General features: G+C 44.2%; 1 protein-coding gene across 3 annotated transcripts in view; it reads right to left on the minus strand.

The window, feature by feature from the left end:
- Window positions 1-3,647: 3,647 nt before the first annotated feature.
- LOC120403148 (zinc finger protein 250-like) overlaps window positions 3,648-15,817 on the minus strand; it is a 35,960-nt gene continuing 23,790 nt past the window's right edge. The window contains exons 6-7 of one of the 3 annotated variants that reach the window (XM_039533935.1): window positions 5,690-5,803; window positions 3,648-5,312 (exon numbers count right to left, since the gene is read on the minus strand). In XM_039533935.1, the coding sequence (XP_039389869.1) occupies window positions 3,793-5,312; window positions 5,690-5,803 (1,634 nt within the window). In that variant the 3' untranslated portion in view covers window positions 3,648-3,792. The remainder of the gene's footprint in view (window positions 5,313-5,689; window positions 5,804-15,817) is intronic. The other 2 variants (XM_039533936.1, XM_039533938.1) reach the window with 2 other exon arrangements.

Below are 15,817 nucleotides of genomic sequence, written 5' to 3' on the forward strand. Positions count from 1 at the left end.
CTGTCTTGCAATATTTGGTGCTTTTCTTAAAGCCTTGCTCATGGAGTCAGGTGATCATGTGAGAATCTCTAATTTTTTAAAAAGTGTTTACTAACCTTCTGTAAAGGTTGTTCTTTGAAATGTGTTGCACACGTCCATTCCTTCTAGGTGTGTGTGCACCCCAAGCATAGTTGCTGAATTTTTTTCCCCCCTCGGTACCTGTCACTAAGGCACCCAGCCATCCCCTTGCCCCCTCTATTCCTTCTTTCCAGAAAACTACAGTGTAGAGGGCAGGAGGGTGGATCACGGAATAAACATGTGCAACACACCTTGAAGAACAAGTGTTACCAATGGATCTATCCTGCAGGACCTAGGTGCCTGAGGGCTGGGTTCCTCCAGCCCCAGAATCAGATGCACACACACATTAACAGAGCGTATCTGAGTGGACCAGGTCAATCAGCACTCCCAAGCTGACCCCTTATATGTCCCTGGACTCAGCAGACTGGGTTGAGCAGCACTTCCAAGCTGCCACCCTCATATGCCACGAGCACCGCACCGGAATAGAGCACGCCTGAGTAGGCAGGGTCGAGCAGCACTTCCAAGTTGCTGCATGTCCCTATCCCCACTTTCCCGTTACAGTTGTTCTGGTAGTAACCCGCTTGATGAGCAAACCCCACAGGATTTTTGGGTGCTGCAGGGATCTTTAGCTTAGGTAAGAGGATCATTGCTGCAGAGCGAATGGGGAAGCCAAAAACAGGAGAGACAGAGGGAGGGAAACAACCAGCTTAACCATAAAAGTTATTTATTGCCAGGTAATAGCCATACAAGGAGAACTAAACAAACAATAAGGCCAAATACAAGCATTGTGATTATATATATATATATATATATAGTGTGTGTGATTCATATACCATGTAATATGTTTAGGTCATTGAGGCCTAGTATGAATGATGCGTGGTTGACATGAATACATGCGTTGCAAGTTGGCAACCAAAGCAAGAACTGAAGGTCAAGGACTATTAGAACTATTTGTGCAAAAACAATCTTATGTTCTGAGAAAAATACAGAAAATCATCAGAAAAGGAAACACCACCAGTGTCACAACAGGCCCCAGCCCAACCAAAGAAATTCACAAACTCACTGTTTCATATTAGGCGCACCCGCCTTCACTGGAGCATTCATGTTTAATTAATAGCACACAGAGTTAATAGTGTCAAGTAGTGCTACTTTTGTTAAATCCGTCTATTGAGAAATGAAAAGAGAGGCATCTCTTCATTGATCTGTAGTCACTTCCCCTTCATGCCTCACACTTCTGGGACACTGTTCTCCATCCTTACGAAATCCAGTCACTATGAGGCCCCATTCCCATTACAGCTAGAAATGTGATCATGAAAGTGGTTTGAGGTGGTTGCTGGTTAAGTTTGTCATCAGTTAATGAGACCTCAGATACCTCGGCTCAATCACTTTATTGATTACCAATAAAACAGCATAATACAGAAAGGTCAGATGTTACCAATGTAGAGAACAGTCTTCCAGTGACTATAGTTTACATATTTCTTGTGTTGATAATCAACCAATAACTAATAAATGAATAGCTACTAATGGATAGGAATTTTAATTGTGATTATACGTTTAATGAATAGCCTTCTCTTAAATTTAGATTTGGTTAATAAATTCATTCAAAGCAAACTTGTTAAACAGTCAAGACAGCACATACAGAGAGGCATACAATTACCCACACCTGTGGAAGGCCTTCTCTGTAGCTGCAGACAGTCTGGATCCTGTCTGCCAATGGTCTTACTTTCTTATGATTTCTTGTGGTAGTTACACTCTGGTAACTCTTCTTAGTTCAACATTCCAACCCTTATCAATTTCCTCCTTTTGATGTATACTTCTCCATATCTTAGGCCTTGTCTACACTTAGGTCGACTTACCCCCATAATTACAACTCTGGTACCATAGCTGGAGTCGACATAGCTTAGGTCGACTTACTGCAGTGTCTACCCCGCACTGCATCGACGGGAGATGCTCTCCCATCAACTTATCTTACACTTCTCATTCCAGTGGAGTACCAGAATTGACGGGACAGCGATCTGTGGTCAATTTAGCGGGTCTAGCGGAGACCCACTAAAATCGATGCCCAGTGCATCGACTGCAGCAGCATTGATCCCCGGTAAGTGTATACATGCCCTTAGACTCTTACCATAAGTTCCCTTTTCCTTGTAATTTTCCAACTGTTTCAAAACCTACTGGTTATTCATTGTTTATGGCCTTCTTTGGCCATTTTTATGCATTACATATCTTGTGAATATGTTGCACTTAGTACAGTGCAAAAATATATTGTATAACATAAAAGAATGGGGTTTGTTTAGTTTGGAAAAGAGACGACAGAGGGGACAGGATAGCAGTTTTCAGATATCTAAAAGGGTGTCATAAGGAGGAAGGAGAAAACGTCTTCATCTTAGCCTCTAAGGATAGAACAAGAAGCAATGGGCTAAACTGCAGCAAGGGAGGTTTAGGTTTGACATTGGGAAAAAGTTCCTAACTTTCAGGGGGGTTAAATACTGGAATGAATTGCCTAGGGAGGTTGTAGAATCTCCATCTCTGGAGATGACGTTTATCTAACCTACTCTTAACTATCAGCGATGGTCAAGACGGTATTTGGTCCTGCCATGAGGGCAGGGGACTGGACTCAATGACCTCTTGAGGTCCCTTCCAGTCCTAGTGTCTATGAATTTAAAAAATATGTCATGGGTTACTGCACTGTAAAATTCCATTCCTTGCTAGATACTTTGCAATTAAGAAAAAGCTGTCATGGGAATCTTGCCTCCAGGCAAGCCGTAAAATCTTTCCTGACCCATCTTTAAGTCTCAACACCTGTGTCTGTTCCAATTTGCTTATCCCGACACACATACCCCAGTTGCTTACAACCTAGTTACTTCCTTGTTCTGTTAGTACCACTCCATATCCCTTACTCAGCAAAACATCTAAGACTTGCAAATAATGGCTAAATCATCTGCAAACAGATCAGTCTCAGTACCTCTCCATTCCTTATTTCACCAGCAAGCATAACAATCGGTCACACATATCCTTTACAGGCTTTGCAGCTATGCAAAATGTTAGGGGACTTTGGCTCATAAGCTAAAAAATCACACTAAGGCTTAACTGACTGTAAGTTAATTGGGGCATTTTCTGTTTTCCACTTCATACCCTGCACTCTGCCCAACTGTGTTTTTTAGGAGTAAATTGGGAAACGTTTTGCGTAGCTGTTCCATAGAGGAGTGCAGGGATCCAGTTCACTGTGAATCAGTGACCTGTTCTCTTCATTATTTACCACGCCCCCGGATTAGAGTGTCATCTGCAGACTTTATCAGTGATCATTTTATGTTTTTTTCCAGGTCCTTGATAAAAACGTTACATAGCAGAGGATCAAGAATGGATCTCTGCAGGACCACGCTAGAAACACACCTGCTCAATGAGGATTCCCTGTTTAGTTACATATTGAGACATCTCAGTTCGCCAGGTTTTAATCCATTTGTAGAGTGCCATGTTAAAATACCCGTGTCTTCACAATGTGCGGAGGATGCCATTTTGTGCTACAAAAGGGCATCCTCCCTGTGTGTTCAGGGGCCGGGTGGACTCGTCCCACGGGCACAGCCAGTCAGGATGTCATATTCAGGGCTCACACGGGAATGCAATCTATGCATTGCATCCATAGATGGCATGCCACTGATCAACTCCAAAGTACAACTCTACTGCCTTGAAATTCCCACTAACCATCCCCAAAACCCATTGAAAGACCAGTTCCTCTCTTCAGCTTTGCTTTTTCAAGTGCAGTTTTGCCAAGTGTTGAACAAGGTTTGATTTTTGATTGAAGCCTTTCCCACATTCCGTACACGTGTGAGGCCGCACTTCCTGGTGCGTTAACTGATGCTGGGAAAGGGAGAACTTCTGACGAAAGCTTTTCTCACAGTGAGGACATTTATAGGGCCGCTCCCCAGTATGGGTCCTCAGGTGCTTAGTCAGAGTAGATTTCCGCCTGAAGCCTTGCCCGCATTCAGTGCATTTATGAGGTTTTTCCCCCGTGTGGGTTTTACGGTGAGTGGAAAGGTCCCCTTTCCGCCTGAAGCTTTTGTCACAGTCAGGACACTGATAGGGTTTCTCTTCTGTGTGGATTCTCTTATGCAGAGCAAGGTACGAGCTCTCTCTGAAGCTTCTCCCACAGTCAGCGCAGCTATAGGGTTTCTCCTCTTTGTGCGTCCGTAGGTGTTTACTGAGTGTCGACTTCTGTACAAAGCTATTCCCACAGTCAGCACACACATAAGGTTTCTCTCCCGTGTGGCTTTTTTGATGCCTTCGGAGGTGTTGGTTCTGGCGGTAGCTTTTCCCACACTCGGCACAGCTGTAACGTTTCTCATGCGGGTGGGTTTTCTGATGCAGGTCAAGGGCTGAGCTGCTGCTAAATCTTCTCTTACTTTTACTTTGTGTGTTCACTTGTGCTCCCACCTTGGTTCCCTGGTAGGCGATGGTACGGTTCAATTTCTTAGAACTTCCTTCGCATACAGATTCACAGTCTTTTCCCACTGCCGGGTAAGCTCGCAGCTGTCCTCTCCTTCCCCGACTCTTACCAGCATCTGCCCGTTCACATCTCTGAGATGCCTCATGAGGCTCCGCTCCCACTGGCTTTTTCTGCTGGGGATGCTCATCCTTGTTCTCACTCACAATCCCACTGTTAAACCCTCTATGCATCTCTTGGTTGTGGATTCTCTGATGCTCAATAAGTCTCTTTCTCAGGATAAATTGCTGGCCGCACACTGGACACTTATGGGGTCTCTCTGACTTGTGGACTGTGTAACGATGAAGAACGAGGCTTGTCTTGTGTCTGAAGCTTTTCCCGCATTCATTACATTTATAGGGTCTCTCCCCTGTGTGACTTCTCAGATGTCTCTGAAGGCACTGTTGTTGAGAAAAGCTTTGGCCACATTCATTACACTTGTAGGCACCCTTTCCTGCACAAGCTTGCTGACAATGCTTAACGAGGAGCGAGCATTTACTGAAACTTTCCCCAGGTTCAGTACCCGTGTTTCGGCTCTCCCCCGTGCAGGCTGTCTGGTGGGTGCTGGTGTCTTTGGATTTCTCTAAACTTCTTTTGCTATGAGGGGATTTACTCCTGCCTGGAGGGTCTTCCCAGAGCCTCTCTGTCCTGCCCTGACGCTCACTGGCATCTCCCCACTCAAGGCAACAGTGTCTCCCGGAGAACATCCTTTGTGGTTCTGCTCCTGTAGATACTTTCTGGGCTGTTCCCTCCTTCTCACTCACTGTCCCAGCACCTGCTGGGAGAAAGAGAGAATCCAGGTGTGATTCATTGCCTGTGCTGGGTGCAGAGGGGGTAGCAAAGGGATTTGTCTCTGATCAGAAAACCTGATGGATAGGAAGCAAATTTCCCTAATATTCCCCTAGAGGAGCAAGGAGGGGCCAGTTCTGACTCAAAGTCCCATCTGAACCTTAAGAAAAAGGCTGGGGGAGGAAAAGGCTTCAGGGTCAGGCAGGACAAGTGGGTGCCAGGAGTGACTCCTGCCCTGAGGATAGGACACAATAGAGAGTGAGATGAGATAAGACAGAATAGGAGCAGCCCTTAGTGGGTTTGCTGATATCCCAGCTTTTCCCTCAGGCCCAGATGGTTTCTCAGTTGGTGTCCCTCATTCCTCACCAGTGCTAGTGCCTCCTGCATTCTCCCTTTCCTCAGCGTGCTGGAGATCTGGGAACCACGGCTCTTCCCCTCGCTCCATCTGGGACAGCGCATCTGGTTTAGCGATCGGAAATCCTGCTCATTGGAAAGAGGTACATGCATCACAATGGGTCAAATATTTCTCCATCACTTAACTACAAAGAGCAGCAAAGAAAATCTTGGAATGAAGGGGAAAGACACAATCCATATAGGCTTCAGTATCCCCTTTTGGCAAGCAGATTGTCCAGTGGGAAATGGGCTGTGTTCTTTATAGGAGATTTAGGCCATGTCTACACTATGGGGACTAGAGCAACTGCTCACCCAATGAGATGAAAGTCTCGTAAATCTCCTGCATGACATCTCTGTAGAGTTCCTTCTGCTTTTCATCCAAAAGAGCCCATTCATCTTCAGAGAAGGACACGGCCACCTCCTCAAATGTCACTGGCATCTGAAATGACATGGGTCCCCCACTCAGCACCTGCCTGCTCTGGCCACAATCTCACCACTCAGACACAAGCTGAGCAGCAAAGGGCAAAGCCATCACTGTCAATGCACCATTGGGGCGGGGGGGGAAGGAACCCCCTTTCCCACTATCCCAACCTCCTCCACACAGCAAGAGATGCCAGACTCAGCCTGCCCACAGATCTCCCCATCCCTCCAGAACTCAGCCCCAACTCAGGCCACTGAAGCAAGCACCGTTTCACAACTCACCATAAAGCCAAACCTACAGAGCGAGGCCACTATATCCTGGTCTCCTTCATTCTCCTTATCATAAGGAACAAACAAATAAGGCGCAGGAAGATCTAAAGAATGATAAAGATACCGTTAGAGGGACCCACACAGACACACACGCTCCTGGACCTCACCCAGCCTCCGCATGCCAATAGACAGCCAAATGCAGTTCCAATGGTTTCATACAGGCTGCCTTCGGGACTCCCCTCCCTGCTGTACTATCCATGCTCCTCAGCACCACATGCATCTCCACACACAACTTATTACCTAGTTGCCGTGGATACTGCAGCTTCTCTCTGAGGTCACAGCTTAGTTCTGGTCCTGGGTGGTGGAACCTTTGAGACCTTGAGCTGGACGGGGGCTCCATCCTCTCAGAAATCCCTTCTCTTCCGATCACACAAACTGAGACCTGGGAAACATATAAGTTGTTAGCTGTGTGTGAGGGACAAAGGTAGCATCTGAGGGGCAGTGACAAGTGGCTCTCAGATTCTCTTCTAAACAGAGTTATTGAAAGCCGATGGGCCTGCCACACACACGAAAGGGGCTCAGTGTCCCCCCACATTTCCATCTTCCAGTTTTCACCAATATCGGTTGGGTTCTGTACACCGAGGACTAGAAGAGATCCCTCAATTTTGTATTTCTTCCTTGTAGCTTTCTGCCCAGACCAAACCTTCTTTCTTCCTGTGCTGCTTTTTTCTTCCTAGTGAACCCTTTCTGCACTCAGGTGATGTTACCTCAATTCTGCCCTTTATTTGACTGGTCATGGCACGTAGGAATATCAGATCACAATTGCACTCCTGCAGGTAGTTGGCTCTTTTTATGCTTTTTAATTAACATTATTATTTATTTGTGTTACCTTAGACCTCAGGACTCTTAATCATGGGGCAAGACCCCATTGTATCAGGCACTGAAAAAGGACAGAACAAAAGGACAGTCTTTACCCCAAAGAGCTTCCCTTGTAACATAATCCTTCTACATTTCAGGGGCATCACTCAATGGGGTATCTAATTTTCTCATGAGTATGAATTCACAGAATTTTATTTAATGGCAACCTTTTTGTTTGAACTTGTACCAGATCCAGATTTAACTGTTCCTATTTCAAGACCCTTAAGGAATTTGAAATGTAAAGTATTACATCAGGCTTTCATTTCAACTATATGCCTTCTTCCATTTTCCTTTAGCTGAAGAGAGTATTCAAGAGGGGGGAGGAGGAAACCCTGACAAGCAGTTTTTTGATGTTCTTATGGAGGGTAACAACATTCCTTTTTGGGGGGAAAGAGAAGAAGTTAGTTGAATGGGCTGGAGCTGTTGCTTCTGTTGTTAAAGCCTGATCTCGTTTCTGTGAAGACAAAATGAGACAAATGCTCAGAAAAAGGGAGAGGAAAGAACAGCAAAGATAGAAAACGCAGTTCTGTCTCGCATGCTGATTCGCAACCCCACTGTTGTGGAAACGGGGGGAGAAAAAGCACTTGGTTGTATTGTAAGGTTTGCAAAGTCCTCATCCCAAAATTGGGATTTTCAAATCTTATTTGATTAGATTATATGATTTACCTGTGTCCAGCTTCATGGTTCAAGATGTATTTGTCACATTCAGATCAAAAAAGTTTTGACCCTCAAAACCGAGGACACACTTTATTTTACAATATTAATAGTGGCTATCTAGTCAGCAGGAGTGCGTTTGCAAGTGCTTCTTCCTTTCTTGCATCATCTGAAGTGATGATTCACCCACTAAAGCTCATGCTGCAGAACGCCTGTTACAGATCCAGACTAACACGGCTACCCCTCTGATACTTTATTTTACATTTCACATTGATCATTTGGACAAGGGTGCCTGTTTGCTAAGCCATCTCTTACTTAACGGGTAGTAATTTCCAAACCATGATAGTATAACCAAGGTATAGACTAAAGCTTTACAAATTCCCTTGGTGCTTTTGTCTAAAGACATTGGCCAGCGATCGTTAATTTCCCATTTCAGCTAGGAAGAAATTGAGATTACACTAACTAGTTTAAAAGCAATGCTGTCTGTCACTCTCACTCCCATAGCCTCCCAGGGACTGTCAGGAAAGTGATGCTATGTCTACACTCCACAGTCTATGCTGGAGCCCTGCATAGCCCCCTAGTGCAGACGCAATGTATGCTGACAGAAGTGTTTCTGATGGCAAGTGAACACCTCCCCGATCAGCAGTAACTATGCTGCTAGCAGCATTTTTCTTTCGGCACAGCTGTGTTCGCACTGGGGGGTTTGTCAGCATAGCCGTGCTACTGAGTCTAGTGTGTGGTTTTTCAGCCCCAACTGACATACTGATGCCGGCATAAGTTATAAGTGGAGACCAGGCCTTAGTGCCTCTTTTAGAGTACAACCAACTTTTGGCTGCAGCCCCAGAAGTGTAGCTGGTGCTCTTGCTTTTTCACTGTTTCTTCTGCCTGGAAGATGTTTACCTTAAACTAAACTTTACAGAAGCAAAACATAAAGGGATCGTTGCAATAAATAACCCCCAAATTCCTTGTTGAATGTAATTAATACTCCAGTTGTATGGCGGTTAGACTGACTTTGCATTCACAATTGGAATTGCCAAAGATAAAACTATCGTAGCATAACATAGGATCTTTTAATTTCTCACTTGCATTTCACAGAATCATAGACATGTAGGGCTGGAAGGGGCCTCAAAGCATCATCCAGTCCAGTCCCTTGTGCTGAGGAAGAACCAAATAAACCTCCTAGAACATCCGTGACAGGTGTTTGTCCAACCTGGTCTTATAAGCCAGCGATGATGGGGTTCCACAACTTCCCATGGAAGATTATTCCCCAGCTAAACTCCCCTTCTAGCTAGAAAGCTTTTCTTAGCAGCGTTGGACCCAGGACTGACCCCTGCGGAACCCCTCTAGATACACCCTCCGAGTTTGATAGCAAACCATCGACATTGACTCTGAGTAATTTTTACTCTTTGAATAATTTTTTCATCCACCTTATAGTAATTTCCTCCAAACCACATTTCCCTCGTTTCCTCATGATAATGTTATCTGGGACTGTGTCAGAAGCCCAGCTAAAATTGAGATATGTCGATGTTTATCCACTAGACCGGTAACCTTCAGCCTACTAAGTGCCATGGCAACAGCCAGCATTCAAACTTTTTAAACCTTTTATGAAAGGTACAGAAAAAAAAAACTGTTAAGCCATTTGAAATGTAAAGTATAAAGCAAGGCTTTCATTTCAGCTATAACCCTTATTCCATTTTCCTCTAGCTGCAGAATGTTTTTAGAAAAGGGGGGAGTTGGAAACTGTTCAGAAGTCCTTTGGGTGGTGTTATGGAGGGTAACAACATTCTTTTTTGAGGGGGAAAGGAGAAGAAGTTAGAGGAAATGGCCTGGATCTGTTGTTTCTATTGTTAAAGTCTGATCTTGTTTCCTTGAAGACAGAACAAGACAAATGCACAGGAAAAGGAAGAGGAAAGAACAGCAAAGATAGAAAATGCAGTTCTGTCTTGCATGCTGACTCTTACTTGTAACCCGGCTCTTGGGGAAACAGAAAAATGGAAAAGGCACAAGGTTGTACTGTACTTACAAATTCCTCATCCCCAAATGGGGATTTTCAAACCTTATTTGGTTAGATGACATATGAACTGGTCTCATGTTAATAAAGATAAGAACTTACAACTCACTTTATTTACACCTAAAACAATCTTAACAGTGCTGCTGTTCTCTGTCTGAAAAAGTTTAGAAACACACTAGCTCTTCTCACATTTTGACTGAATGCCCAGAGTGGGTAAAGATCGAAAAACTCTTCCAATCCCATCCCCCACCTCTTCCATATTTAAAGCTGCACATGTCATGAACCGTGAAAATGTCATGCACAGGTGGTTAAATCTCCTGACTTGCAAAAATTGTAGCCCTAGTGGCATTTTTACCCCTAGATATTTCCTCCTTTTTAAAAGGAAGCAGCCAGCTAATGTTCTTTAGCCACATGTGCATCCGTAAGCCATTTGCTACACCCAAAGGTAGTTAAAATCCACCAGCATTTTAGTCTTTGACAGACCTTGCCCACCGACATTTCATGGCTACTGAGGCCATTTAGCCACTCCCAGAGGTCTACGCCAAATCACCAGAACCGTGCTGATTCACATACACGCAAACAACCACCACCATGTTTTGTTTTTCCAATCACAAAAAAACTTGTGGGCTGCAACAACCATTTCCAATGGTTCGAATCTCAATTTACAGTCAATGCAGTAGCAACCTTGAATTAAGTTGGCAGTTAAAAAAGAGTTACTCGTGATGTTGGCTGAGCAGAGGTTTGCTTTAGCAACTTAACCTTTAACAATTTAAAACACTTTATTTTACCACTTTTGCATTTTGCCTAAAAATGCCTTTATGTTGACGGGTCAAAGTTATTACCAGTTAGAGAAACTATGAACCTTAAGACACACAAAAGAAAAAGAGAAACAAAGCATTTGTAAAAAGATTTCAAAACCAGTAATAACTATCAAACAAAATTTTAAAACCCTCTGATTTTTCAAAGAAGAACATTAGCAGATGGCTTTGCATACCCGACCCAAACAAATTCAAACACACTTTGTTAACAATTGCTAGTTTGCCAGAGTTTTCAGCTACTGAGTATGTACATTAATCTTAACCAATTTGGGTCTATTGATTTCTGATCCCACACTCTTCCAGTTTATCAAACACAATCTTAACAGAATCCTAGAGTTACAGGATTTACAAATCTCGTTTGATTAGATGCTATCAAAATCACAGTTAAACCCTTCCCAGGTTAATAAAGCTAAGAACTTACAACTCACTTTATTTGTAGCTAAAACAAACTTCAAACCGTGGCTGGGTAGAAAAGCTTCCCCCACTGATTTCTGATCCCACACTCCTCTCGTTTACCAGACATGAGTTTAACACAATCCTAGAGTTAGATCAGCAGGCCTGTTTGTTTTGAGTAACCCAATCTGTCTGCCTCCCTTTTGTACTTCTTCCCATTAGTATTTTTTATAGGTGACTTGAACATTTTATAAAATGTGAGCCATTTTCCCACAATTGGGGTAGGCCTGTCTGGCCCCAGTTATTATAACGGTTGTACATATAATGTATTTTTTATTATCACAGTGCTTCGGAGGCGTACTCCTGGACCATGATCCCGTTCTGCTAGGCACAGCAGTGTGAAATGCAAGTTTGGTTGTAAATATCACTAGGCGGAATCATCACTAAAAGGAAATTAGTACATACAGTTTTCCGTCTCCGGCTATGAACTCCGACGGTTCCTCTGTCGCTGAGTCTCTGAGTTGATGGAATTTCTTCTTGGTGGTTTCTAGAGACTGGGGAACAGAGAGATTCTAGTCGGGTAAAAATCTTCCATAACTCAGGAAACACCTTTTCTACAAGGGCCCCGCTGCTTTTCAAATATAGTTGGTTTTCAACCAATTGCACCAAAGAAATTATTTTTTCAGAGGCTTTCACAGGAAGCTTTGAGCTTAAAGCAAACGCTACTGCTTTGTGTCTGCAGCTGGAGGAAAGAACTTCCTACCTACTTCATTCACCAGAGAGCCCTGAGCTACTTCCGCTTGTTCAGTAAAAAATGATCCTCAAACGAGGAGGGTTCTTTATAGCTCGTCTCCATTTTCAACCCGCCACACTGAAGAAATTATTCTGTTGAAGTCCTCAGCAGGAAGCTTTACACTTAAAGCAAACTACCACTCGGAGTCTGCTTGTTACAACAGGAACATGCTGGAATAAGGAATTTCCCCTTCCCCCGCACCGCACAGGGGGGGAAGAGCCCTGAGTTACTAACCCTTTTTCAATAGTAAGCAATGATGAGATACGGAGGGCCTCTACAGCTTTCCAGCTTTTCCTTTTCAGAGCATGCGGTTGGCTAGTGTGGAAGGGAGATACACTGACAATGAGAGAGAGACAAATCTTTTTTTGTTCACGTGGATTAAAGATTTGCCTTATTAGCGACTCTTTTGTAACTGTCATTTCTACAGTGTTACATTTTACATTTTTTTCATTTGCTGTCACGTTCTTAAAGTGTCCAGTTTTAGGTACCAAACTTAAGACAAATCGGAGAGGGGCCAGAGGACAGCAAAATAAGTAAATAAATACAATGGTAAGAGATTCAGAAAACCTGACCTGTGAGGAAAGGTTAAAAAATCTGGAATGTTTAGTCTTGAGAAAAGAAACTGAGGGTGGACTTGATAATAATCTTCAAATATTTTGACGACTCCTGTAAAGAGGATAGTGATCAATTGTTCTCCATGTCTACTGAAAACAGGAGAAGCCGCAATTGGCTTAATGATATTAGAAAAAACTTTCCAGTTATAAGGATAGTTAAGGCCCAAAACAGGTTACCTACAGAAGTTGTGGAATCCCCATCAGTGGAGGTTTTAAAGAACAGGTTGCACAAACCCCGGTCAGGGACGGTCTAAGTTTATTTGGTCCTGCCTCAGTATGGGGGATGGATAAGATCAGTGGTTCTCCACTTGTGGTCTGTGACTCCTGGGGATCCACAGACTTTATCTAAGGGGTCCGCGAAAGACTTAGACTGAAAACAGAAATCAACTATATATAGAGACAATCAAGTCTGCACCTCCATTAGAAATTTCCAAAGGTGTCTTTAAATGAAAAAAGGTTGCGAAAGATGGGATTAGATAACCTCTGGAGGTCCTTTCCAGCCCTACATTTCTGTGATTCTATGATCTGAGAACTACGTGGCCATCTCCAAGATAGGCTATTAACTCATTCACTCAAACGTAGACTCCATTGCTTCTGTTGGCCAAGCTCATTGCACACACAACCTCCACTCCTATCCCCAAGCTTCCTTTGTGCCCCCCCTCCCATCCCACTCTATTTCAGGGACTCCCTATAAACCTTCCCCAACATCAGGGGCCCAGTGTGCCACCTCACTTCCACCTCTGCCACATGCCAGGGGGTCTGTGTGCCTCCGTTCCCCATACCAGTGTTAGCCAAAAGGGCTCGTTTTTCCCTGGAGCTTACCTAATTACACCAAGGAGGCACAGAAGACGAGGAAGACGAGTACCATTGTCTTTATTGATCGATCAGCTGAACGGTGTTCTCGTCTCGGCTAGTGCCAGAGAGAGACACACACCCTACATGGTCGGACAGCCCTACCTTTATACCCCGTAACAAACAACTTTGTTGACGTCGTATTTATGTTATTTGGCTGACCTTAGGAATCTGTAACTATACCTATAGGGAATAATGGAGTACATAGAATACATATATCAATCAAAAGGGAACAAGATACATAGAGCTGTCACAGATGCATTCATCATGATAAGGGTACAGCTGTTGCGGATACATTTATCATTGTAAAGAAGACATAAGATATCCCTTTTGACCCATTATACTAAATACTTTTGGCTACAGGCATGAGAAGACAGCTGCATACATTTCGCGCCAAGCGTAGGCTGATAAGCGTTAGCTGACACAGGCTTTTTTCCCTACTTATGTTTCAGGGCCTTGTTTCAGGGCCTTGACTCCACTTATGCTTAAGGGCTTAGTCTTGCTCACAGGCCTGTATTTGTTTACTTCCCCAACACCAGGGTCCCCCATTGTCCCCCGCATGTCCAGGGCTCTGTGTGCCCTCCATGCCTTCCAATTCTGCCCTACCACTCTTCCTTTTCCTTTGTCGGGGTGATAAGTCATTCAGGGTGTTAATATTTAAACTCCATTGGGCAGGGCCGGCTCCAGACAGCAGCCTACCAAGCATGTGCTTGGGGCAGCACCTTGGGACAGGGCGGCGCTCGGGGTTTGTTTTTGGTTTTTTTGGTTCAGCCGGGCAGCGCTGGGAGCTAGGGGGTGGGACTTGGGCGGCGTGACGCGACACTTGGGGGCGGGACTTGGGCGACGCAACGCTGGGGGCGGGGACTTGGGTGGCGTGGTGCGGTGCTCAGGGGTGGGGGCTTGGGCGGTGTGACGCGATGCTCGGGGTGGGGGCTTGGGCCGTGTGGCGCCTTTCGGGGCGGGAGACTTAGGCGGTGCGGTGCTCAGGAAGGGTGGGAGGCTTAGGCGGCACGGTGCTCGGGTGGGGGCGGGGACTTGGGCGGTGTAACGCTCGGGGAGGGGTTCGGCAGCGCGGCGCTCTTTTTGTTTGCTTGGCGCGGCATAAATGTTAGAGCCGGCCCTGCCATTGGGACATGCTAACGGGGGTGTTGTTATGCCCGAAGTGGTTAATGGTGGCCATTAACTGGTTCTTTGCTCTATAGACAATTGCAGAGTTTTTTAAAGTTAATGGGCCTGCTAAGCATATGCCAGGGGCTCCGTGTGTCCCCCATATTCCTCCTTCTACTTTTCTGATTTTCACCAAAATGTATCAAGGCCTAGAACATTCTCTGAAATTGTCGAATTAATCAGATGTGGTGTTCAAAAGCTATCACGTTACAGACCAAACAGAGAAAAGCCATCAAGCTGAGTGCAGGGTTTCATAAGCTGTGCCAAATATTTGATGTGTCGTGCTGATGCCTTAGTCTACACTGCAAAGTTTTGCCAGCAGAGCTATATTAGCTAAGAGTGAGGGGAAAAAAATCACACACACCCAGCCAACATAGATGAGATGGCACCACACCCCCAACAGAACTGTGCTTCTGAGAGTGTAGCTAGTGTTATCTGAGGTGATGGGGTAGGCATGCTTGCAGAAAAACTCCTTCTGTTGGTGTGCGCTGTGTCTCCACTCACAGGCTCACCGGCCAAGGCTCTCTGGTGGAGACGATCTCAATATTTCAGTTATAAGGGTGTTGGAAATATTTTGCTAGCTTGGCACCTGGTAGTGTGGGAAGCTAGGATGTTTAGGTTTTTAGGAGATAGTGTGGGAAACCTAAAATGTTTAGGTTTTTAAATTAGGTTAATTAAGTTGTAAGTTTTGTTATAAAAAGTTGGCCTTGGCTAGCTTTTTTTTAGCAGGCATAATAAAATAATAAATTTAAAGCTGTTTAAAATAATGTTACCCTATAAAGTTATAACAGTGCTTGTGTGTATTTTGTTAACCAATTAGCAACTGCTTGCTTGCCTGCTTCAAAAGTATAAACATGTATGCTAAAAAAAAATAAATAACTCTGTTACCAATCAAACTAATTGTTAAGCTCTGTCCACGTCCGCCAATGCAATGCAACATAAGGGTAGTTGCCCTAGTTGCCTGGTCAGCGGTAGAAATAAAAAATAATGTTGTGAGGTTAATGTTCTTTATGGCCTAAATGGATCAATGGCTTCATACCTTTTCTCATGTTATTTCTATATATTGTTTTTTTCACAGGCTTTAAAAAAAAAAAAAAAAGCTTACATTGAATTTAGAAGGATTGAATCTTTGCTTTTCATTTTTTGTGTTGTGATGGTTTTAAAGTTTGTAATTATTTCATTGAACACCCT

Source organism: Mauremys reevesii, linkage group 4 (genome assembly GCF_016161935.1).
Source record: "Mauremys reevesii isolate NIE-2019 linkage group 4, ASM1616193v1, whole genome shotgun sequence".
In the NCBI taxonomy this organism is placed as follows: Eukaryota; Metazoa; Chordata; order Testudines; family Geoemydidae; genus Mauremys; species Mauremys reevesii.